The sequence below is a fragment of the Macaca nemestrina genome, chromosome 3 (assembly GCF_043159975.1).
Source record: "Macaca nemestrina isolate mMacNem1 chromosome 3, mMacNem.hap1, whole genome shotgun sequence".
NCBI lineage: Eukaryota > Metazoa > Chordata > Mammalia > Primates > Cercopithecidae > Macaca > Macaca nemestrina.
In genome coordinates, this window is record NC_092127.1 from 98851365 (window position 1) to 98879347 (window position 27983).

Sequence of the window (27983 nt, forward strand, 5' to 3'; positions counted from 1 at the left end):
TTACTGCAATATTTGCTACAATTCTCCTGCCTCTGCCTACTCCCATCTGCCTCTCCACCCCCAACACAAACTACATTCCACATGGTAGCCAAAATCATACACTTAAAACATAAATGAGAGCCATCACCACCACTCTTCTAGATAAAAGGTGATGTTTTCCAAATGGCATAACATATTCTTCATAATACGACCTATATGACTGCTCTTTCTGTCCACAAACCAGGGACAGGAGGGGCACCCTGTTCACCTGCTCACCTCTGTAACCTCATGTCCTGCTCTCCCCTCCATCACTCTGCTCCTGCTACACTGGACACCTGCTGCTCTGGTACATCACCAGCATGCTCCAGCCCCACACAGCCTTTGACCCACAACCTTGCACTAATAATATTTCTCTCAAATATCTATATGACATATTCTTTAAGTTCCTTCCAACCTTTACCAATATGTTACCTTGGGTATCATCCCACTCACATTTAAAAATGCAAACTGCAATCCCACCTCTGCTTCCTAAGCCTTTATTCTGCTTTAAACTTACCCTCAGCAGTTATCACCATCTGATATAAATAGCGTGTTAACTGAGTATCCCCGGTAGAAAGTAAGCCTCAGGAAGGCAGGGATCTAGGCCTATTTTGTGTACTGCTACATACCTACTGCCCAATATAGTGTTAAAACCATAAATATTTGCTGAATGAATGAATGAGTAAATGAATAAATTGTTCTAATTAGCCTCATCTACTAGTTTAAAGACTGTCCAGAATCTATTAGTCCAATACATAGCAGTTCTTTTAAAATAACTTTTTAAGCCAATGAATACAAGTTAAATTGTCAGATAACTCAACATTTTATTGTTAGTTCTGATATGATTGTACACCTAATACACTTAGATGTGTATCAAGTACTGGCTTAAATGTTTCATACAAAGTACAAACTAAATTTAGCATTATGAAGGTTAGTGTCTACAGCAAATGTTTATTGGATAAAATGCATTTACTTAGCTGTTTTTAAAACTTTAAACTTCAAAATTATAAAATCCTTACAAATAGAACACAAATATTTTCACAAACTAAAGGATAGTATACTGTCTTTGTTGACATTACCAGCCTATTTATTCAAGAATAGCCAACACATTATCAAATCAGCAAAATTAATGTGTTATTCTGTTACAATTAGGATCTGAATCAACATATTAATAGTCTCCAAGATAATTGGTCATTCTTTAATTTCCAGAGAGAGAAACATACACAGTATTCAATTAGGCTTTGAGGAAAGTCATCATTACTAAATAAGAATTAGATATGTCAGGATAATTACATTTCTATCCCTTTTTGATATAATTTAAAAACTTCCTGACTTTCAATATCAAGTCCATCATTTGCTAACAATGTGACCCTATACAGTTATTTAACTTATTATAAATCTTAGTTATTAATATGACATGCAAAATTTTTATAAGGACTATATAAAATAGTGCATTCAATTTTCTTAGTACATTTTTGGGCACATATTAATTGTACAAAAGGGTAACCATCATTAATATCATCATCATTATCATATTCTCATGATTGTATTACAGGTAAAGAAGCTACGCATATATGACTAAAGCCAAGACCACAGACAAGAATACAAAGTTCAAAAAATGGACAAAACATGGTCAGGTGCATAAAAGTGATCTTGTATCAAATGGGAAAAGTATTAAGACAGCTGGAAAATTAAGTCTTGTATTTAAAACTTTAAAATTTCATGTTTATGGATGAACTATATAATCCTATTACTTGTGACATTATGTTATATAAATTTTATTTCATATTTTAAGTAATGACATGTAGTAAAGCATAGTTATGGAGAGCCAGAGCTTTGGATTCAGAGTTGTAATTTGACTGCACTACTTACCAGCTGTATGATTCTTTAGCCTCTGTTCTCACATTTGTAAAATGGGAAACATAGGAGCCTACCTCATAGGATTTGTATCCCAATAATTGAATTACTAGTTTTGTGATTGTCGACACACAATTTACCTTTGCTCCCATTTTCTTGCCTGCAAAATAGCTTATAATAATAGTAGCAATTTCAATCATTTTAATTAATGTATATAAAGTAATATCTAGGACATAATCACCTCCAAATTTGGGGAAATTAGTAGTAGTAGTAGTAGTAGCATTAATGATAGCAGAGAAAAAGGAATTAAAATATGTCTAAGACAGCCCAGCAGGTGGTATTTTTCAATAATTATCTTGAACTGAATTTCATGTTAAAAAAACAAAATTTTCTGTAGCCATATTAGAGTAATTCATATATACTACCACTTTTTTTAAACTAAAGAGAAGGTGTCCAAAATTGCAGAGTTAATGTCAGAGGCAGGGTTGAAACCTGTCTCCAGCTTCCAAAGATAGGTTATTTTTAAGCTTACAATTCTGTTTTTGTATCTAGAGATAAGAATTATTTATATTGAAACACAGATCCTATTTAATAATGAAAGCTTAGTTAACAAAGGAAATAATGTTAAATTATACAAATTTTATAGTGATTTTAGCTGGAATATATCAATTTCACTAAATAAGAAATACCAATGCCTCTATAACAAACTCTATAAAAGACAGTCCTTACTTTGGAGAAATCCACATTGCAAACAGAATTAGTTTCCTTTCACTTTCTTCTGAAGGTGCTCCAATAAGCACCATAACTAAGAGGCTGCTTCTTAGTTATGGATAACATAACCAAGAAAAAATGAATAATATTGCTGAATTACATTTTCAGCCTAATACAATTGATGTAAGTTTAAAATCAAGCAGGGGAAACATTTAACACAAATTATAAATAGGAAACCATTTTGAAAGTGAAAAACAAGAAAAATGTGGTTTCCATTTATGAGATGGAATAAGAAAACTGAATAAAGTACAATGAAAATCAATTCATATCATTTGTTACACAAAGAAAATCAGCATACCTTTGGCAGGATTTGCTTCATATCCATATGACGTTTTGTTAAAAATATGATGATCACCAGAAGTAGGTATTATCTTTGAATCTGAAATAGGATGGATCCCTTTAACATGTTCAGCTATTGCTTTATGTTGCTCATAAAATCCAAGTTTCCTTGGAGAGTCTGTCCCCAACATTGTTTCACCATTTTGTAACCCTATATTTTCTTCTCTTTCAGTATGTGCTGGTAGGTTATTCTCTGAGTGCCTCACACTTGTAGCAGGTAGTTCAGCAATTTGTAATAACACTTCCTTCTGATTAGCAGCAGAGGTTTCTGGTAAGGAATTAGATTCAGTGCTACATTGACCCTCTAACCTATATTTCCCGGGAGACATAATTGCACAGGGGACAGTTCCCATAAGTTCTATTGTTGTCTTTGTAACAGCAGCAGGATTGAGAGACATCTGAGAGGTAGAATCATTGTGGCCAAAGTTGTCACAGTGGGATGCCATGCTTCCACTTTTAGAAAATGCATCTGTTTCAGACACAGAATCTTCAGTCAAGGCTAAAAATTCTGAAGGTGTCTGAGCTGTGGTAAGATCAGCAGAAAGCAAAGGAGATTGTAAAGAGCTTCCTGCCCGTTCCGTTACATCCACAGAGCAGGATGGCGAAGCTCTTACTAACACAGGTTCTCTCTCTTGGTACTGTGTAACTTCCAATGAGAATTCAGACTGCTGTACCAGTGAAATAGATTGGCTCTGTAGAACTGGCTTAGAAAATTTATAGTGAGATGAAAAAGATTTAGGGAGTAGCTTCCTTGTTGACTGCTTAACAGAACGGCGAGTTTGGTCTTCTGTGAAACCAGAATCATCCCCTTCACTTTTGCCGGAACTTAGACAATTTATAAAGACATTCTTGTTAGTTGAGTGCTCTTTTTCCCTTTCAAAGTCCTCTGTCAAAGATCTTGTTATCTTCTTATTTCGTGAACTACTAAAACCAACAGAATGTCTTCCCCTGGTCTTAATATGTTCTTCCAAACTCAGTTTCTGCATATTGCTGTGACCAGGTTGAGCACCATTTGAAATACTAAGGTTCTGGTTGGTAGGTTCTTGCTTAGGCTCACTCCCCTTCTTATGGTGGAAGCTAATGGAAGGAGTACGGAATATGCTCCTCCGTTTACCTGTGCTACCTGAGCTTGAGTTAGTGCTGGAAGGAGAGGAACTGTGGACACCAACTGTATTACTGGAAGAAGGTGAAGAAGGAAGAGAATCATGTCTTCTGCTAATACTTCTTCTGAATATCGGCAACCGGGAGACCAGGGTAGATCGTCTTGATCCTGAGTCCCCCATTGGGACTCCAAGGCTTGCACTGTGAAAGCCAACTTAGCAGCCTGAGAAAGGTTAAAACAAAAAGAACAAGTCAATAGAATTCAAGTACAAATAATACATTTTAAAACAAAATACTGTTTTTCAAGACACGAAATAGAATTCGGTTTATACTAAAACAATCAATAACAAAAATCTGATACCTAATAAACGTTTTTGAATTTATAAGTAGTAAAAATGATCCAATAACTTGTACTGATATTTTATAGTGATGCAAACATTTTAAGATTAACAAAAATATTTAAAGTTTATTCAAGAGTGTTGGCTTTGGAGACACCAGGTATTTAAGACCCAGACTTACTACTTATAGCTGTTCCATAATTTTAGTAAACTGTTTATTCTTAACTTTTTATGTTTTTTTTTTAGATGCAGTAGGCACGTGACAGACATAATAATTTCTGTCTGGGTAAATGCACCACCATGAGTCTTGTCAGAGACCACTAGAAGTATTTTCATTTTTTACCACATGATTCAACAAGGTCCTGATGGGAGCTCAACAGAATCATAAACAAGACAATGGTATAGCCTGACACCACCATCAGCACTCAAAGAAAAACCAATTGCTATAGACTTTTTTTTCTCTCTTTTTTTTTCTCTCTCTCTTTTTTAAATTATACTTTAAGTTCTAGGGTATATGTGCACAACATGCAGGTTTGTTACATATGTATTCATGTGCCATGTTGGTGTGCTGCACCCATTAACTGGTCATTTACAATAGGTATTTCTCTTATTGCCATCCCTCCCCCGACCCCACCACAAGTTTGATTTGGGAAGCTGAGAGATAAGCAGGCCATTGGAAGAAGAAACTAAATCACAAGGATATAACGTAGGGTTACAAACAAGTTAAACTTATGAGAGAACCACAGGTGTCAGTTGAAGAAAATGCTTGAATAAAAACTAAGACAGTTGGTAACGTTGAGAGAAGTGAGAATACATACTGAGAGAATCAGAAGCATAGAAAATTTATGAACCATATTAATGTCAGTATATTCAGGGTATCAATGGAGAAGATAAAGGAGGAGAAGGACAAGGGTGAGGAGAGGTGGCAGCTACAACTCATCAACTTCGACGTACCAGGTACTTCCCAACAGATTATCTCTTTCACACCTTGTATTTCTAGAAATAGGTAATAAGACTATGAACATTTTACAACAGAAAAGCAACTTGTGTAATGTCATTCAGCCAACACTTGGCAAAACAGGAATAAAAAACCAAGCCTTATTTAACTACGGGGTAAGCTTATAATCAGCATGGTACATACTACATTCACTAATTAGTCATGAGCTCCTACTGCTGAATGAAGGCCCTGCTATGTTTCTACATCAGGGATTCAAACTTGTACAGAAAATATTGTTATTCTAGTGACCACCATTTTTCACTGATTTTTAAACTGTACCTGATTTGGATGCTATTTTATTTATAAGTTTTGCTTAATCCTTCAACTGTAATGCACCCTCTCCCTTTGTAAATTGAATCAGACTCTGTTTCATTTTCTTAGTTTTTACAACCAAAACTACCTGACTAAAAATTAATACTATACAAAATTTAAAATCCTCTATTTTATCATCCTTGTAAATATGAGAATTGATCAAGTAAAATACTTTCATTTCCTTGAAAAAGTATGTGAGAAAAATGATGAATATTTGCTTTTAGATATTCATTCATAACTATTTAATATTTTTCTCCAAACAACATAAAATCTGACATATTATTATAAGATTTTTCGTGGATGATTTTTCACTACAGTCAATGACTTTAATTTTAAAACTTGATTTTATTTTTAATTCACAGATGACAATTGTATATACTTATGAGGTATAATGTGATTTTTGATATGTGTTTATATTATAAAATAATTAAGCAAATTAACATACCTATCACCTCATATACATACCATTTTTTGTACTGACAGCATTTAAAATGTACTCCTTTATCCATTTTGAAATATGCAGTACATTATTATTAACTATAGTCACCATGCTGTGTAATCAATCTCTAAAACTTATTTCTCCTGTCTAACTGAAACTCTGTACCTTCTGAACATTATTTCCCCATTCCCCTGGCCCCAACACCCCAGCCCCCGGTCTTACCATCCCGGTCTCTGGTAACCATTCTACTTTCTACTTCTATGAGTTTAATGATTTAGATTCCATATATAAGGGAGATCATGCAATATTTGTCTGTCTGTGTCTAGGTTATTTCATTGAGCATAATGTCCTCCAGGTTTATCCATGTTGTGACATGTGACAGAATTTCTTTTTTAGGCTGAATAGCATTTCATTATATATATAAACCACATTTTCTTAATCCATTCATCCACAGATGTACACTTAGGTTTGTTGTATATCTTGGCTATCATGAATAATGATGCAATAAGCATAGGAGTACAGATATCTCTTTGACATACTGATTTCAATTGTTTGGCTATATACCCAGAAGTAGGATTGCTGGATCATATGATAGTTCTATCTTTAGTTTTGGAGGAACCTCCATACTGTGTTCCACAGAGGCTGTGCTAATTTACATCCCGACCAACAGTGTGCAAGAGTTCCCTTTTCTCCATATGAATTTGAATTTAAATCAAACTATATGTGAACGACTCCCAAAACATTTCAGTATTCTTGTAAGGCTTTGCTTGAAGAAAACCTAAAACATAAACATACATTTTAGCTCTTAAAATTGTTCACAAATAAAAATGTGCGATTTTCCTCACAGCTTAGATTTTCCAAAGTGTATACAATGAATAATACATGTTTTCATGACTATATTCTTTAAAATGTTTCAACTAACATCATTCACAGCCATGATTTTTTTCACTTACATGCAACATTTATTTCCATTCAATGCCTATTGAAGAATTTTTCTCTAATTAGAACATAATCAACAATAATGATTTGCAGCTGGTTGTGAACCTATAGCCTTCAATGCCTGAATGTCAAGATATCAACCAGCATTACTGAAATACTCAAAATTTATGTATATTAAATATTTATTGGCCATTTTCGAAGTATTTTCTGCATATGGAGCAGCATTAAAAGTAAAAGAGTCAGTCCCATATCTCTTTAGCAAGTATTCAAAGGATCTAACTGACGAAAAAAAAATTTTTAAACAATTTTATAATCACTCTTGCTCTTAAATACTTAATGAAAACCACCAGACTTTCACTGGGCACAAATAATCTATTAAAGTCAGTGATATGTTTGTCCTAATTTCTTTAAGTAAAAACATCATAGATACCAAAAGGTATCTGCACATTATTGAATAACCTGGAGTAGATACAAATCTACTAGAGATAAATATCCTTCACATGTCTTTTATTTTTAACATGAACTCATATTTCCCTTGAGAGCTTCCCAGCTAAATAAGGAGAAAATAGACTATAGATCAGGATTATCCATATTCTTTAGGAAAGCTCTTTAAGGCTTGGATGCTGTCTACATTTCCAGATTCATTACTCTTCTCCTCACACTTCATGATCCATTTACACTGATGACTGTCATTTTCTTATCTTTCTTTCCTTTTCCTTTTCTTTCTTTCTTTGTTTTTTGTTTTGTTTTGTTTTTTTTGTTTTGTTTTGTTTTTGGAGACAAGGTCTTGCTCTGTCACCCAGGCTAGAATGCAGTGGAGAGAACATAGCTAACTGCAGCCTCAAATTCATGTGCTCAAGCTATCCTTCTACCTCAGCCTCCCAAGTAGCTGGGACTACAGGCATACAGCATCATGCCCAATTAACTTTAAAAAAAAGTTTCATAGAGACAGAGTCTTGCTATGTTGCACAGGCTGATCTCAAACTCCTGGCCTCAAACAATCCTCCTGCCTCGGTGTCCCAAAGTGTTGGGAGCCCAGGCATGAGCCACTGCACTTGGTCATGACTGCCATTTTCTGATCACTTTCACCTTCAAGACCTTTGAAGATTTAGGTCCACCAGCTTGGGATGCCCTTCCTGTAACTCCAACATGGCAAAAGCCTCCTACTTTAGTTTTGGAGGAACCTCCATACTGTGTTCCACAGAGGCTGTGCTAATTTACATCCCCACCAACAGTGTGCAAGAGTTCCCTTTTCTCCATATGAATTTGAATTTAAATCAAACTATATGTGAACCACTTCCAAAACATTGCCCCTTCCAAGTTGCCATCCCTGACACTCTTTCCCTACCTGACAACCCATTCCCACTGTCTCCCATCCTGGAAATGGTACTCCTCCTTTACATTTCCTCAAGTATTAGCTTACATAGTAAGCATCTGTTTATTTATCTCAAGTTACTATTTTGTCTTAATGACAAAAACCACTTCTCCTTAATTTGATACCCAGTGCCTGAGAAAATATGCAATTTGTACCTATAGAGTACACAGATTTCTATGTTTTAACTTCAACACTTCAGGATTTCAAACCTACATAAACATATTTTCTGTCTCACTGCCATGAATAAATCTTATAATCCTGAGGGTAATTATGCTAAATTACAACTTTTAGAGATTCATATTTATTAAAAGGCTTCCAAACTTTAAAAGTTCAATAATCTGAAATTTGCTAATAAACAGTTGAAAACATGAAAACATAATGCTGAATAAGTTTCATGAAATAATATGTCATCACAGCAACTTCAATTATTCACTAAAGATAAATGCAACAACATCATAACTGCTAATTTTATTTCTTTTTACTACAATGTTTTTATAACAGTTACCTTTAATCCCTTAGCAAACATTGTATACATTTTTATAAGTTTCCAAATTGGATAAAATAAACATCTTTTCTCAATTCTTATCTAATATTTCTCGATTCAGAAATCATAGTCACTTTCATAATAATAGGTCTTAAAAATATGAAGGTTGAACTAGACCCATCCATTATCTAGGGGTCTTTACTACCATAAACGTTATTTTATTTTGATAAAACAAATTTGTTACATAAGTTTTTTATTATAAATTTAATGATATGTAAATAAACAAAAGGTAAGATTAACTTGAAGATAACACTACTATACAAATGTATATGGGCCCTATTAGAAGTAAAACTCAGTTTGATCGCTTAGAAATTTACAATGGCAACCTGAAGAAATAGTACTTTTGTTCTTTAGCACCAGGATTTAACAAAAGGCTTCCAGAAGGTACAGTACTCTATTCAGTGACCTCTACAACCTTAGCAAACACAATCATTACCCTTAACAGAGTACCACATTATAGGAGGATCTATTCTAAATAAACTTAGAGTCAAATTTCTTATTTGATATGGTTGAAGAAGATATGAATTCTAGTTAAATGATTCATAATTTGGACATGGATCATTAATATGTTACCTACTTAAAGTTGGACTAAAAGTAAAATATATTACATAATTAAGACATTTTAAAAATTACTGTCTGGGTGCAGTGGTTCATGCCTGTCAATCCCAACACTTTAGGAGGCTGAAGTAGGAGGACAGCTTGAGCCCAGGGGTTGGAGACCAGCCTGAGCAACATAGGGAGAGCCGATCTCTTAAAAAAATTAATTAACTAGGTATGGTGGCACACACCTGTTGTCCCAGCTACCTGGAAGGTTGAGGTGGGAGGATCCCTTGAGCCTTGGAGGTCAAGGCTGCAGTAAACCACAATCGCACCATTGCACTCTAGCCTGGGTGACAGAACAAGACCCTGTCTCAAAAAAAAAAAAAAAAAAAAAAACTATTTCTTTTGTGATTCCAAACGCATAAATTAACCAACAGCATAAAACAGTCCTGCAGGGTTTCAGAGCTGTATCATCTTGGAAGCTGACTACCATATACTTAAATAGGTCTATCTGTCTGTACAGGTAAAAAGAAAGCAAAATTACCTTCGCTTTTCTTCTTTCTCATTGCTTTTCAAATATTTTCCTAGAATTTGTACACCCCTCATATTTTTTCATTATGAGTCATAGATGATGACATGTCACCTGGTCTCATATCTGAGATAATCCTAAGTATTCTTTGTCTCTCTTATATACCTCTTACATACACGTGTAATTGGCACTTAAATGCAAGTACTACCACTTACTGATACTATAAACTGGAACATCAATAATAATTACTTTATAGAGTATTTTAAGAATGAGAAGATACTACATCACAAGGACACTAACCCACTGCTTGGCACAGAGTAGATATACAGCTCTGCCTTTTCTGTTGAAATATATTCAAGCAAGAGGTAGATGGTGGTGCAGCTCTTAGAGTAGTTATGAAAATCATCTACCTAACAAAATGTGTGTCACAACCAGTCTATTAAAAATCACCTAAAATAATATTGAAGAGATGTATATAATGTGAGATCAGTACTCTGACCTCTTATAATCAAATTCCCTAAATTTATATTTTTATTGGCATTTGAAAACAAATGATCAATATTTGAAATGTTTAGGGGAATGCTGCGTAAGTTAAATCTGTTCCCAGCTCTATTGTTTCCCAGAAAAACATTCAGAAAATAATCTGGTAGAGCCTAAATGACCATATTAAAAAGAAAATCTTCCATTATACTTGGTGAAAATAAAAGAAGATCCATGAACGAAACAAATATTTCCTAGGTAATAATTTTAACATTAAGAAAATGATGGCAGAAAATTAATAATATGTAAACATATCAAAGGACATTGATCAATTTTTACCAAAATAAGTAGGATATCAGCTTGAAGTAACTTCCCAATCTTACCTAATTATATCATTTAACCCAGATATAAACAGGGCTCGCACTTGTGAAGATTCTTGCAGTCCAGGCTCTTTCTACTAGAAAGACCATGCTATCTACATCTCAACACTTTTTCAGTTTATCTCTACATGCATTTCCAAAATGTTTTTGCTGTTTCCCCTTAAATAAATGGGAAAATAACAGAGGCATTTTTAACAGCTAAATGATTCCCACAACGCTGACAAAGGCCACTTCTGCCAGTAAGGTCAGTGAGGAGAATATGAGACACGTTAAAAGGATGGCTAATCGGGACCAAGTGGGTGATCAGTCACAGAAAAGAGAATGAAATTGTCAGCCTAAGGTAGAAAAAGCCAGAAATCATGTAATTGATTACATATGTTTAATTAACAATTTATTGAATTCGTACACTAAGTTGTTCTCAACAAATACACAAAATAACCAAAACAAATAATTGCTTATATAAGAAATGTCTGTCTTTGGGTCACTCCTAAAAATGAACTGACACAAAACATGGTATATAAGCAAAGATAGATTGTCTCTGATTAGATTTGTATAAATCAGTCCTCCAGATAAAAAGAGAAAGAGGGTGAGTGGTGTGCAAGTAGCATGACAATGGGAACAGCTACAAAAGGAAAGAAGAACACATTAGAAAGAAATTATTCTAGCAGGATTTAGGAAAGCAGATGAATTATTTGGATTAATTAAGGGATGATGATAAATATTTAGAAAGACATAAGTTACACATTTATATATGTAATCTTGATACTCAGCCAGATATGATCTTGATTCTTTAATGACCAGAAGAAACAGAGAGAAAAGAGAAATAGAGAAAGATGGGCTCTGGTCAGACATACAAAGAAGTTAGTGGTAAAAGAAGAAAGAAGTGTAAAAGCATATGACCCAGGCTTAAGTAAATAATAAGAGGCACATTTATGCTTAAAGAATCCTACAGTTGCATGTACTAAGGTTTAGACACAGTGAATGCATAACTGTTAAGAATTCAGACTCTGATACAAGAATAGCTGGGTTTAAATTCAGCACTACATTTAAGAGCTGTGTGACTTTAGTGTGACTTAAATAAATGGCGTAACCTCCTTGAGCCTGAGCTGCTTCTTGCGGATCACAGTAGCATCTGCCTTGAAAAATTTTTCAGAAAAGCAAAAAAGTTAATGCAATAAAGCACTTAGAACAGGGTCTAGTACATGACCGACGTGCAATAATTTATGTATCATAATCAATTAACCATGTTTGCGCTGTTTTAGAGCAAAGATGTTTTCCTTAGCGTATAACTTTCCCCCACCTTTTCTGCTGTAAGTTCTAACTCTGTCTACTCCTAGACTAGTACTGTTACTTTCTGAGCCAATCCCAAAAAGTATGGAAAAAGCATCAGAGGCTGCAGTATCCACATGCTAATGAGGCTCGAATTAGTACCTCTACCTTATATCACTGAATAAATAGGGATGGAACCAATATTACAAACATTTTTAAACCTGTCTGTTACAAATAATTTCATTTAGCCATACCTTCCTTGCTTTTGACCCAAAATATTTGACACATTGATCACTTTGACTGCACATGACTGAATAATTGTTCACTGTAAACAAAATAGTTCAGACAGGGAGCAAAGAACTGACAATATTATGAACATTCAAAGACTCTCTCGGAGTCTGAATAAATTTGTTGAGCAGTGGCAATGTCAGTACAACAAATATACAACTTTAAAGAGGATAGCACACATCTGAAAGTATATGTTTATTAGTAAAGAGCAGTTGCATTTTTTTATATCTTCCATTGGCGAATTGGCTTGGTTTTAAAACACTGATTTAAAAAAAAAGTCATCACAGATCCAGGATAGGTTTCCTAGAAGTAGAGCCTGAGTAAAGAATTCTTGTTCTAACATGTCAAGCTGATTAAAGAAAGAAAGGCTAATAAGATGGGGACACTGGGGATAAGTGGAGAAGAAGCTAAGCCAAAATGTGGTCAAAAACTGGACACTAGCTTCAGACTGATCCCATGGGAAAGCTCTGGCGCACAAACTGATACATTAAGACAGGGGCTGGTCTTTGGTATCCTATGCCAGTCAGATAATTAATATCTGGAATATATAAAGAACTATAAATCAATAAGAAAAAGAACCTAAAAGCAAAAATAAATGAGCAAAGAATAAGAACAAGTAATTCCTGAAAGAAGGAACACAAATCACTAATGAATATATTTTTAAAATACTCAAACTCATTAGTAATCGGGGAAATAGAAAGGACTCCTATAAGCCGGTAAGAAAACACAAAGAATAAAAGGGAGCAAAGAATAGTAACAGGAAATTTACAGAAGAGGAAATATAAATCACTAATCAACATATGAGCAGATAATCAACTCCATAATTAATCAGAAATAAATACAATATTTTTCATCCATAACTTTTTAAAATTTAATAATATCAGGTTTGGTGAAAGAAGTAGTACATATGGACGGACACTTACAAAGAAATCCAAATTGTTAAAGTCATTTTAAAATTAAAATTATTTATCAAAGTATAAAATGAAAAAATAATTCCACTTCTCAGCATTTACCCTAGAATAATACTCACAGGTCTACTCAAAGAAGCATGTACAGGGATATTCAGGCTTACTGTAGTGAAAATACAAAATAATATAAATGATCATTAATGGGAGAATTTTTAAAATTCCAAAAATTGTCTATTTATTCTATAGCATTATATACAAGAGCTAAACATATAAGGTCAAATATATGAACAAACAAAGGAAAATTTTCCAAGGCATTATGTTAATAAAATCAAATTGGTAAGTGACATACTATTCAGTATACATTTTATGCCAATTTAAAATTTATTATCAAATAATATGTATAATATTAAATACTCTGCAGAATCATATGTGTACATCTTGAAGGATGTACTTCAAAGCATTAACAGTGATTATCCTTAAAGAGGGCCTTTGAATTGAGGTTGTCGTCATTGGGGACATGGTGTTATGTGTAATATGATGCTTCAACAATAAGAATGAAATCATGAATTACTTTTATATGTAAGACTTAAAAATTAAAATAAGAGAGTACAAAATATATAGCCTATTTAAAAATTACAAAATATGGAAGGATATAGACATATGCATGTAAATGTCTTAAAAACAACTTGGAAGATACACAAAAATTATTATTATTATTATTATTTTATTATTATTATACTTTGAGTTCTAGGGTACATGTGCATAACGTGCAGGTTTGTTACATATGTATACTTGTGCCATGTTGGTGTGCTGCAACCATCAACTCGTCAGCACCCATCAACTCGTCATTTACATCAGGTATAACTCCCAATGCATTCCCTCCCCACTCCCCCCTCCCCATGATAGGCCCCGGTGTGTGATGTTCCCCTTCCCGAGTCCAAGTGATCTCATTGTTCGGTTCCCACCTATGAGTGAGAACATGCGGTGTTTGGTTTTCTGTTCTTGTGATAGTTTGCTAAGAATGATGGTTTCCAGCTGCATCCATGTCCCTACAAAGGACACAAACTCATCCTTTTTCATGGCTGCATAGTATTCCACGGTGTATATGTGCCACATTTTCTTAATCCAGTCTGTCACTGATGGACATTTGGGTTGATTCCAAGTCTTTGCTATTGTGAATAGTGCCACAATAAACATACGTGTGCATGTGTCTTTATAGCAGCATGATTTATAATCCTTTGGGTATATACCCAGTAATGGGATGGCTGGGTCATATGGTACATCTAGTTCTAGATCCTTGCGGAATCACCATACTGTTTTCCATAATGGTTGAACACAAAAATTATTAACAGTGGTTTCCACTGGGAAGGAAAAGATTGGGCATATTAGAAAATGCCTTTTCTAAAAATAATTTTACCAAGTATGACAAAATACAAACATCAATTCCTAGCGTTTTAATAATTGCTTCAGGTTTTACAGTTTAATATACAATATTTAAATAAATAAAACATATGGAAGTGCTAAGAATCCTTAAAATAATATAAAGACTTTGTATTTTTTTTCCTTTTTATGGAGAACAGGGTCTTGCTATATTGCCCAGGTAGGTCTCGAAATCCTGGGCTCAAGCTATCCTCCTGCCTCTGCCTCCCTAAGAGCTGGGATTACAGGCATGAGCCACCATGCCCAGCAAGACTTTGTCTTTTCTATTAAACTACATTTTAATAGTAAAAATTATACTTTATATGATTTTCAATCCAAATGTTATCTGTTTATAAATTGGGATTAACGCTTCTAACAGCTCGGATTCTATCCGGTTTCACTATTGCAAGCTATTTCCTTCCTTCTAGAAAAAAAGTCAATTTATTTTAACAACACAGTAATTCATCTAAAATGGCAGTGAGCCATAAGACACAAATAATTCACTCCAGGTTTTTTACAATCTTTTTAATGTTTAATAATTCCATATTACAAACAATAAACTGCAATAGAGTTTTATATGTGGGTTAATAAATTTAAGTAATATGATGACTTAGAAGTAGACAGCATTATGACTTTTTCTCATTAATAATAAATTGATGCCATTATACATCTTCCTTTCAAAGTTAGTAAATTAACTAGATGTCAGTTTATATTTTCCTTATTTTTAAGTAAACTATATATCTGAGATGCATGCTCTTTTGAGACATCTATAATGGTTCATTTGTTTACTGTATATTAAAATGACTGGATTTGCCTTAAATGTTTTACTCTCTTTACTAAAAATAAAAAAAAAAGTTTATAATAAATAACCTGCAGTTTCATTTACATAGCAGCAGAGGGTGCAGGAGATCTTCCTTTTTGATGGTAAAGTTAATTTTTTATTGTAACTCTTATTGGGCATTTAATTATTAAAAATATCACAAAATCCCTAAAGAACATTAACAAATTAAATCTTTTTAAAACAATTAGTATCTACTAAAAATAAATTGCCTTTCAGGTCAAAGAAAAACTCAATTCAGCTTGAAAGCTTGAAACAACAGAATAATAAAAAACAGTTTCTAAAGTTTTTCTCTTATAAATATGTATAGGATCTATATTTTTAAAGGGATTCAGATTCACATACATATCAATTCAAATTTATTATTCATTTTTCTAATAGTTTCTTTTTTGTTTTTGAAACAACATCATGAACATATGTCTAAAATAAAACTGTACTGCTTTGTAGAAAACATAATAGTATAAAAGGTGTATAAAGATAGTAGCATATTTTATTCTGATTATAAATTGTAAACATCACTTTATTTTTATTGTATTAAACATATTACATAGAGCAGCTAATAGTAATAGATGCAAATGTAAATAAGAAAATGAAAAAACTATCTTATATCAATATAGGATGAATTCCGAAGTCTGAGAAAAAGAATTTTAAAGTACTAATCAGAATATATGTTAGGATAATAAATTAAAAGGTGGCTACATTGGACATTTATAATTATTTCTTTGGGTATGTAGAGTCAGTAATACAGACACCTGACAATAAAAATCAGTATAGGCAGTAGTATGGAATCCAATATTTTCAATGCATGCTCCAGTTCAAACGCAAATGTTAGATCAATAGAACTGAAAGTCAGCAATGGTCTGGTGAAAGGAAAAAAAAATATGAGTATATCCACAAACAATTGCAGCTTTTGTTTTTTTATAAATGCTGTTATAGATGTCTCCTATATAATGCTGACTGCAGCATGTTAAGGAATATGCTGATTTCCATTCAGTCATGTATTGGCATTGTGTACTAATTCTGTTAGAATCATGTGAAAAACAGAATCTTGAGTTTGGCTTTTTTAAAAGAGCTGTCTTTGAACTCAACATGTAATGATCACATTCATTAATAACACTTTCACAATATATTTATCGATATAATTTATCTTGGGTTCTATTTCTCTATTATTAAGATTAGAGAACTGATTAGATGAATTATGTGAGCCCCTCTGATTTATTAAAACATATGCATGCAGTCTGTGAAATTTAGTACACATACAAACATGCATACACACATACATACTCATAAACATATATCTGAATATCATCTTTTCTAGTTCAAAGTTAACAACAAACTAGATTCAATATTCCATAGATATGAAGGTAAAAAGAATGTGTTATAAGCTATTACCACTAACACAGAAATGTAGTGTGTTATAGAAAAAAGAGAGGAAAAAAAGAGCAAAATGATAGTAGAGTCAAAGTATGTCTAGGAATGCAGTGTATTTTTTATATGATAAAATTAGAAATGTGATGACAAGTTTGCCTTCCTATTTTACTATAATTGCTAATGTAATCAATGGGCTTAACCAAATCATATACCTATTTTCTTACATTTCTACTATTATTTAATATTTTGGTGTTTTTTTGTTTGTTTGTTTGTTTGTTTGGAGATGGAGTCTCGCTCTGTCACCCAGGCTGGAGTGCAGTGGCGCAGTCTCGGCTCACTGCAAGCTCTGCCTCCCGGGTTCACGCCATTCTCCCGCCTCAGCCTCCCGAGTAGCTGGGACTACAGGTGCCCGCCACCACACCCGGCTAATTTTTTGTATTTTTAGTAGAGACAGGGTTTCACCGTGTTAGCCAGGATGGTCTCGATCTCCTGACCTCGTGATCCACCCGCCTCGGCCTCCCAAAGTGCTGGGATTACAGGCGTGAGCCACCGCGCCCGGCCAATATTTTGGTTTGTAACTCATGAGTTAAAACAGGGATATAGGTTTTAGAACCTAGGAAGTATCATGTCTGATACTTAACATATTTACATAATATAACACCCTAATACAGTGTCAGATTGAAATAATTTCAAGTTATGTAGAAATAAGTTTTAAATTGGTAGAAATGTTAAATATTATACCAATAATTAATAGATTCACTCTAGATTCATACATTTTATTTCAAAGTAGACTTTACTAAATATATTAAAGCATATTGTATTGCCTATATTGTTCTTTGACTTTAAAAGTTTTTTTAAAAGGAGTTACATAATGAATATTATAATAAAGGAGCTATAATAAATTTAGCTCATTTCTTTCCTTTCTTAAGAAAACCCTTTAAACTTTGTTAACAAATTCAGTAAATTGTCTTCTTGTGAGACTATGGGCCTGTATCAAATATCACTATCAGGAATGACTAAACTATATTGAGTTTATACTAACATATTGCTAATTTGACAGAATAATAGGTAAGAAAGCATTCATGAGAAAAGGACGTGTGTTTATGGCACAAGGGCCTTTTCAGCTGTACCCAGTAGCAAGGGTGATGTGACTGACTTGAGTGACCACTAGGTGGAGATTTTGCATCTTGGTACATTTAAGGAGTTCTGCCTTGGTGAACAACTACTGCACTGAATTTTGTATTTGGAAAGTGAACTTGTTTCTTGAGGATAACAAATGGAAACCTAAACTAGTTAAGTACTTCACTCAGAAACATGCAAATAGTAGCTGCACTAACATTTACAGAACACAGTATTCCTGATAATGGAATTAAATCTAATCCAATCAAATAAAAGCAGAGACTCTCACTGCCAGAGATATGTCCTTATTTCAATCAAGTAAAAACACTCTTGCTCTGTAAGCATCCGATATCTCTTGTAATTGAATATTGTTTTATTTTTTATGACTTGGAAATAAAAATTATTTTTAAGGAGCTACACTGACATAATGTTTTCTCTTGTTTCCTTTTTGTGGTGTTTTCTGAGTCCAAATTCACTACAAGAGGTGACCTCATATTTAATGAGTACATAGATATCTCATTTTAATACTCATAACAACTTTGTAGATAACTATAATTATTCTTATCAGATAGATAAATTTGGATTCAGAAAGGTAAAGGTAAAGCTACAATTTTAATCTAGGTCTTGCTGATGCTAAAGACAAATTTGGAAATTATAACACTGTTGAATGCACAAAAAAGATATCCTGATATTATATAGACAACAGTAACAATAACATCATATAATATTGCAAAATAATATTCTGAATGCTAATCCTGCTCTAAGAATATTTAATTGGAAGTGGCTTAATATTCCAAATTAGTATTCCAATGACAGATCCATTGTTAGGTAATCAAGAAAAGTTTTAAGTGACTTTCCAATCACTATAGTTCACAGGAAATACAGAAAATATTAATTCTACAGGGGAAAAAAATGCAGCCACTAGCAAGAAGTTCAACAAAAAACAAGCCAGTGAGAGAGAGAGAGAGAGTGGTACCGCCCTACAGATTTCCTCAGGCTAACAGTTGCATATTCAGAATTGAATACTAAACAAGTACATATGTAGGATCTGAGAACATTTTGTGATTCAAAATAAAATATTCAAAGAAAGAAACAAGACATCCTAGCTTAGACAGAGTGGAGAAAGAATATCATACAACAAACATAAGGGTACCCAGAAACTGGAAGGAAAACCTAAGAGACCCTATTTGCTTTGTTTGTAGAAAAACCACACACTGGCATTGGAATCCTATGTATATATTTCATAGTATATAGTATATACTATATATATATAAATGTTCAGTAATATAAAAAATAATTACTGATGAGGGTCAGTGTTGCTCAAAACATTATTTTAACTTTCTTCTGCACATCTTAGTATAGCATTCTGGTTTGGTCCCATATAATACATGGGTTAGAATTCCAGACTACAGTTAACAGTAATGGAATATACATTTCAAAATAGCTAGAAGAAAATGATTCAAATGTACCAGGAATTAAAAACAAAAATAAATATTTAAGATAATGAGTGTCCCAATTACCCAGATTTGATTACATAAATATATCAAATATCACATGTACCCTAAAAATATGTACATCTAATGAGTACCAATAAAAAATTCTGGAGACATATTTTCTAGGTTTGGAGTTTAGTTTCTGCTGTCACTAACTTTGGGTAATCTTCACTACTTTAATCTCCCTTTGAGCTTCAATTTCACAATGTATGAAATTGAGTCATAAATAGCACCTACCAAAAGAAATTTAACTATTATAAACATAAAAGAAGTTGACAGCTTGGACCTCTGTTCAACATAAAGGAAAGCAAAGGATAAATGTCATTATTTTTATTACAAAATTAGGTAAAGTGTTTCAACCTTTTTAATTTAGTCAAGAGTTTAAGACATCAAATTCTTGACTGAATACTGCGAAAAACTACTGAATCAGCACCCTTTACAGAACTGTATTTTCTTAATAAACCTATTTGCATCTATCTGAGCTACAAATTAAGACTGTACAAATTTGAGTAAAGAAATACTATCCTTGTAAAATTTCTTAGGGTAAAAGACTGTACAGATACTCTGGAAATGAGGAAAGATGGTGGTCCCTTATATTCCATGTGAAAGATGAACTCTCTTTTTAGTTTTCTTCTATTTCAAGTGTAGTTTATACAGAGATATTTTGAATAATTTTATGTTGCTCACATTGTCTAGCACAATAATTTCAAATTTTCTTTTTAGCAAAATAACTTTGAAAATCTACATAATCTTAGAAGACCTAAAAGTTAACAATTAATACATTTTCTATAAGGTAAAATGACGTATTTTTCTGATTGTCATATAATTTAAGTGGGTTTAAAATATATTTTCATCAACACTGTTAAGCTACATATTTAGCTTATTTGATTTAAGAAAAACATATGCAAATGTGTGTCCCAATGTACTTGGCAAAAGCAATCCTCTTTGTCAAACAAATCACCCAGTGAAAATTCTTCTTCAGAAGAAAGCATCAAGTAAGCCTGTTAATACCCCATAGCAACATTTTTAGTTTCTCACTTCTGGAATCCAAAGGGAGAGAGGAGGAGAAGAGGAAGGAAAGGGGAGAATGGCTCACCAGAATATTGCCTCTAGGAAACAGGACACAGCACCCTCCAATATTTACTTAGGAAGCCCTCAAAAGACTCCCTGAGTAACTTATCCCTTGGTTGAAATACTAGAGGTTTTTAGAAACTGAACAATGCATCCTAAACAGATTCACAAGTGAATCTGAATTCAGAAGTTTGCTTTTTTTTTTTTCTTTGTAAAGTGGGAGATTGTGAAAGAAACATGAGAAAGATGACTAACAAAACTCAGAAGCTTCTCAAACAAGTAATTTGTAAGGAAAATCACAAACAAAAACTGAGAATTGAGAAATTAACTATCTAAAAGATATCCATGCCTATGCAGGGCAGGGGGAGTCCTTTATACTCTGGTTATTATACTACAGTCTGAATACCACTCTTCTAGCACAAAATACTAAGTGAATTCTCAAATAATTCAAAAATGGGAAACATATTCTCCTCCAGGCACAAAGGATGCAGAAGGGAATTAGAGAGGCTAGTCCCATTTCTGGAGGAGTATCTACTCCAATGAGGGAGACAGAATATAAACAAAAAATCAAATAAACATGTTAGATGATCTTTAACAGTGATATATGTCTTATAAAAACAATCACAGTAATGAGATAAAGAATGAAGAAGACAAGTATGGAGGTGGTGATATTTGAGCTGAATGAAGAAGAGTAAGAAGAACACTTCCAGCAGAGGCAGAATCAAGTACAAACTCCCTGGGACAGGCCTGATCATTCCAAGTAGCAGTGTGAGTAAAGGGAAGGACTATTCAAGATGAAGCGTCAGGAAGTTAGAGGACCAGATCCTTGTAGGGAGCTAAATTAAGAGAGATAGCCGCTTTGTACAGGATTGATTGCCAAAACTAGCCACCTAGTTAGGATTCTATCACAATATCCAAAGGAGAGATAACGGTGGTCTAGCTTAAATGGCATAGTACAGATAAATAAGATGACAAACTTGGTTATCTTGTGGGGAACACTAGTAAGAATTGTCTATTGCTGAAAGGGACAAGAGAAAGAAAGGAATAAAAAAAATGCCTAGCTTTTTTTGTTGTTGTTTGGTTGGTTTTTGTTTTTTAATGTTGTTAGTTTGTTGTTTTGCTATTTGTTTTAACTGGGAGAAGAAATGCTACTCAAAATCACAATCACAATGGAAAAGTCAGGATGGAATAGAGAAATAAAACATAAATACATAAAGTTTCAAATTATGATTAAATATTCACTCATAAGTAATTTCTTTTTCATATTTAAAGCAAACTGTTCCTAAAATACACTCTTTAAAAATAAATCCATTTCTAATATCAAAGTTGGAAATTTTGGGGGACATGAAGAATATAAAAAATGGAAAACATCTAATCCCATGAATGAATCTACTATGTTAGTTTATTTTTAAATGCAGGAATCCTTAACTTTACATGGCATTATGTTGAATGAAACATGTCTTTACTGGAACTGTGTCCTCATCTTGAATGGCTTTGTGAAAACTCTCATGAGACTCATGTAACATGGAAATAATGCAGAACAGTGAGGAGTCACCGAGATAAAGTGCATATGCAATATGGTATCTTGCTAAGGAATTTCATACATATTATCAACTCTTCATGAAAGTTTTAACAGATAGGATTTCTTAAAAGGAGTTACCACAAATTACCTAAGGCTTCTCCTATTATAAAACATGTAGGTAGTTTTAATCATTGGCTATTAAAAATAGAAATCTTTACTATATCACTATAAAGTAACTTACACGTTTTACTACTAAATAAAAATTTTGTAGCATTAAATGCTTCTGATTTTGGCTGACCCTATTTTGCAGGGAGTTTTTTTTATTATAAATGTAAGAACCCAAGGTTTTTTGAATTTCAGATCAATGACTCTATTGCTTCTTTTATGAGCAGTAGCAAAGTCCTATGTGTAAATCTCTTCTTGGAAAAAAGTAAAGCAGTCATAAAACCTAAAAACTCATTCAGACCACAGGGCACCGTTTAGTAAACTACCACGGCAACACACTCTGGCTGCAGCAACCTGAGGCAAATGTGTCTAATCACACTACATTATTTTTCTTCAGAATGTCTCTCTCCCATTCTGCAATGATTAATTCACTTGAGACCATGCAGACAGAGAAAGAACACCTCTTTGTAGCAGTTTAAGAGATCAAGTCATGAAGACAGGCCACAGGGTGAAGTTTCCAAAGAATAGTGACATTTCCAAAGAAAGTAAAATCTGTTTAAGTTAATGACTTATCAAACTTTATTAAAATTCTACTACTACATGGGAGATCTGCATTAGGCATAAAGGAAAACGCAAAATACATATAGAATATTAAGTGTATGAATTTTTCTGAGCAACACTAGCCCTGTCCAAGACTGAGAAAATATATCTGTTATAATTGTTCAGTAAAAGTAAATTATTTAAAGCTTCAAAATTTCACCTTGCATAAGAAATCACATTTTAAGTTGCAAGTCATTTCTCTTTATTTATGTTATATTAACCTTTAAGAAAAAATAATTTGTAAGTGTATAATTTATAACTGTATAAGTGGTACAAACTATCGAAATAATTCTATAAAATTTGTAATGAACCAAATTGTTCTTCTGCTTTACAGAAATTGTCACCTTATGTGAAATCATAGTCTGCTTCATTTTCTTTTACAAACAATAAAATTGCAAAATATTTCCAAAATGTACACAATAGCAGGTAGTGAGAGAGAAACAGTACTAGGAAGTCTCCCAATGAAAAAAAACCCAGGACCTGATAGTTTTACTGCTAACTTCTACCAAACATTTAAAGAAGAACAAATATAAACTGTATAAACTACTCCAAAAAATTGAGGAGGAGAGGCTATTTCCAAACTCATTCCATGGGGCCAGTATTACCCCAATACCAAAACCAGACAACAACATGACAAAAAAAGAAAAATGCAGGCCAGTATATCTGGTGAACATAGATGCAGAAATCCTCAAGAAAATACTAGAAAACTGAATTCCAGAATACGTTAAATAGATTATTCATCATGATCAAGTGGGATTCATCGCAGGAATGCAAGAATGGTTCAATATACTCAAATCAATAAAGGTAATAAATCACATCAACAGAGGAAAAACACATGATCATTTCAATAAGTGCCAAAAAAATCATTCAATATAATTCAACATCCCTTCATGATAAAAGCTCTCAACAAACAGTGTAAAAGGAACATACCTCAACATGATAAAAGGCCATATATGACAAATCCACAACTAGTGTCATATTAAATGGGAAAAAACTAAAAGTCTTTCGTCTACGATATAGAAAAGACAAGGATGCATGCTTTCATCACTTTTATTAAACACAGTACTGGAAACCCTAGCCAGAGCAATTAGACAAGCTGAATAAATAAAGGGCAACCAAACTGGAAAGGAAGAAGTCAACTTATCTTTGATTGCAAATAATATGATCTTATATTTAGAAAAACTGAAAGAACCAGAAAACTATTAGAACTCTTAAACAAATTCAGTGAAGTTACAGGACACAAAAACAACATACAAAAATCGGTAGCATTTCTATTCACCAACACTGAACAATTTGAAAAAGAAACTAAGAAAGTAATCCCACTTAAAATAACTAGAAGTAAAATTAAATACCTACAAGTAAACTTTACAAGTGAAAGATATCTACAATAGAAACTACAAAACATTGATGAAAGAAATTGAAGGAGACATGCACAAAATGAAAAGATATTACATGTTCATGAATTAGAAGAATCAATATTGTTAAAATGCCCATGTTACTTGAATAATTCTACAGATTCAAGGCAATCTGTATCAAAATACCAGTGACATTCTTCACAAAAACAGAAAAAAAATTAAAATTATGAACCACAAACAACCCAGAATAGCCAAAGCAATTCTGAGCAAAGAGAACAAAACTGGAGGAATTGCATTACCTGACTTCAAATTAATAACTTTGAAACAAGAGCTACAATAACCCCCAAAACAGCATGGTACTAGCATAAAAACAAACACGTAGACCAACTGAACATAAAGAGAGAACTCAGAAACAAATCCGTACATCTAGAGTAAACTCATTTCTGACAAAGGTGCCAAGGGTACACCTTGGGGAAAGGACAGTCTGTTTCTTCAATAAATGGTGCTGAGAAAACTGGATATCCATATGAAGAAGAATAAAACTAGACCCCTATCTCTCTCCATGTACAAAAATCAACTCAAGGCCAGGCACACTGGCTCATGCCTGTAATCCCAGCATTTTGGGAGGCCAAGGTAGGCAGATTGCTTGAGCTCAGCAGTTCAAGACCAGCCCGGCAACATGGAAAAACCCTGTCTCTATGAAAAATACAAAAATTAGGCAGGCATGGTGGCACATGTCTGTGGTCCCAGCTACTCCAGAAGCTAAGGTGGGAGGATAGCTTAAGCCCAGGAGGCTGAGGTTGGAGTGAGCCATGATTGCACCACTGTACTCTAGCCTAAGTGACAGAACAATACCCTGTCTCAAAAAAAAAAAAAAAAAAAAAAAAATCAATTCAAAGTAGACTGAAGACAAACCTAATACTTGAAACTATAAAACTACTAAAATAAAACATTGGGGAAACAATCCAGGACATGTGTCTGGTCAAATATTTCTTGAGTAAGATCACAAAAGCACTGGCAAATAAAGCAAAAATGGACAAATGATATCACATTAAGTGAAAAAGCTTTCTTGTGCATAGCAAAGAAAATAATCAACAAAGTGAAGGAACAACCCACATAGTGGGAGAATATATTTGCAAACTATCCATATGACAAGGAACTAATAATAAGAATATATAAGGAACTCAAATCAATAGCAAAAATGTAATAAGAAAATGATCCAATAAAAATCGTCAAATGAATAGACATTTCTCAAAAAAAGACATTAAAATGGTCAACTAGTATATGAAAAATGCTCAACATCACTAATAAGGGAAATGCAAATCAAAAATACAGTGAGATCCCATCTTGCCCCAGTTAAAATGGTTTTTATCCTAAAGACAGGAAATAACTGATGCTGGTGAGCATGCGGAGAAAGGGGAACCCTTATATACAGTGGGAATGTAAATTAATATAGCTACTGTGGAAAATATTATGGAGGTTTCTCAGAAAAACTAAAAAAAGAGCTACCATGTGACCCAGCATTCCCACTGATGGGTATACATCCAAAAGAAAGGAAATCAATACAATGAAAAGATATATACATTTCCATGTTTACTGCAGCCCTATTCACAAGAGCCAAGATATGGAATCAACCTAAGTGTCCATCAACATATGAATGGATAGAGAAAATGTGATCCATATACACAATGGAATATTATTCAACTATAAGGAAGCAGGGATAAAGAGGGTTTGCTCAATGAGTACAAAAATGTAGTTAGATATAAGGAATAAGATCTAGTGTTCAATAGCACAATAAGGTGACTATAGTTAAAAATATTTTATTGCATATTTTAAAATTACTAGAAGAGTAGAACTGTAATGTTCTTAACATGAAATGATAAATCTTTAATATTATGGATATCCTAATTATCCTGATATTTTTCCAATTATCCTGATTTGATCATTGCACACTATATGCTTGTATCAAAATATCACATGTACCTCATAAATATGTGCAACTGTTATGTATCCATAACAATTTAGAAATATGTATAATAAAAATACAAATATAAAATATACTTAACTTGAATATTATAAATTCTATTTAATAGAGTACTTAGTGGTATACAATGCCACATAATCATTCAAAACAGTGCATGGGATCGGGGATAGTGTTAAATCACAAAATATCATGAAATATTAGAGTTTCTATTAGAAATATGAACAAACAAGGAGATTGCTTAAAGGACAAAGTAACTAGAAAAACATGTTATCACTAGATAATGGTCCCCCACTGATTCATGCATAGATTGCAAGGAATAAATATACTGGAAATAAATATTTAGGTAAAGCAAAGCCATTTATTTTCAAAGCATGAGAAAGCAACCCTACATTAATGCAGTATCACAATCATTTTGTTTCCTTATACCAAATGCTTTGATGTAACTTTGATCACTTAGTACTCCCCTATCCCTTTACTCTGGACAGAAAACTCTCATTAGCATCAAACGGATCTAAGAGTAGATTGAACAGAGTAATGGACCTTAATCTGACTCTTGTGAAATAGTGACCCATAAAGGTCCTCCATGAATTATGCAACACCTTTAAAGAGTCATATCCAAAAAGCTCATAAGGATTGCAGCCTCTATAGTAACCTAATGAAGACAGGTATAGGTATATGGCTTTTTTTAACCAATAATATTCAGTGATTTGTAACCAAACTCTGCTGCTACAGTAATTTGGGTAAGATAAGATGAGCATCTGAAACATCAATTATTTCAATGTACATAAACCTCAAGTTTAGTTCTATATTTAGACTTACATTTATTTAACCACTCAAAATGTTCTAGAAACACTGTCAACAAGTTCAAAGTTCATTCATGTTCTAGACTGCATTGTAGAAATTAACAGCAACAATAATAATATATATATACATATATAAATATATACATAATATATATATAATTTAACTTGGTTCACAGATGGATTAGATACTTTCTACATCATTTTTACTTAACACTTGCTAAGAAATATGGGGGATATGCCAAACAGTGCTTTTATCATAAAAAGAAATAACATGGTATATGATGTGTATTAATATAAAATGATAACCCATTTATAAACCAAGTGCAGTTAAAAATGCTTTTAGTCAAATTGGAGTAAAAGCTTTATAACAAAATATCAACAACTAAAAAGCACTCAAACATATTTATTCAAGTTTAATTGGTATGCAGATGCAATTAGGCTGATTCAGGAAGTATAAAACCAAGATACCATATGGTTCTTAGTTCTCCAAAATTGCAGACATAAATGTAGATTTCACATGCTGTTATCTGAGTACAGTGCTATTGATAACAGAATGCTTTGCTCAGTCATCCTTAGTGCCTTTTTGAAAATTCAGTTTAGAAAATATAGTGTTTTTATTCCATCACAATGTGTGAGAGTGAAATGCAGCCAAATAGGCAAGTCAATCATGGGTATTCCCATGGTGACTCAAGTTAGATTTTTATTCATTGAATAAACTAATGCTGTCTCAGTTACACAATTTTGCTCATGTTCAAGTCTAAAAGTTCAGGATAATAAAGTAATTGCAAATGTAAATATGTAAAAAATCTATAGATATAT

At 33.1% G+C, this 27983-nt stretch overlaps 1 protein-coding gene across 27 annotated transcripts in view; it reads right to left on the minus strand.

The window, feature by feature from the left end:
- LOC105479621 (coiled-coil serine rich protein 1) overlaps window positions 1–27983 on the minus strand; it is a 1449255-nt gene that overhangs the window by 1279366 nt on the left and 141906 nt on the right. For all 27 annotated transcript variants that reach the window (XM_071092580.1, XM_071092584.1, XM_011737666.3 and 24 more), the window contains exon 2: window positions 2945–4309. In XM_071092580.1, coding sequence (XP_070948681.1) covers window positions 2945–4268 — 1324 coding nt within the window. In that variant the 5' untranslated portion in view covers window positions 4269–4309. The remainder of the gene's footprint in view (window positions 1–2944; window positions 4310–27983) is intronic.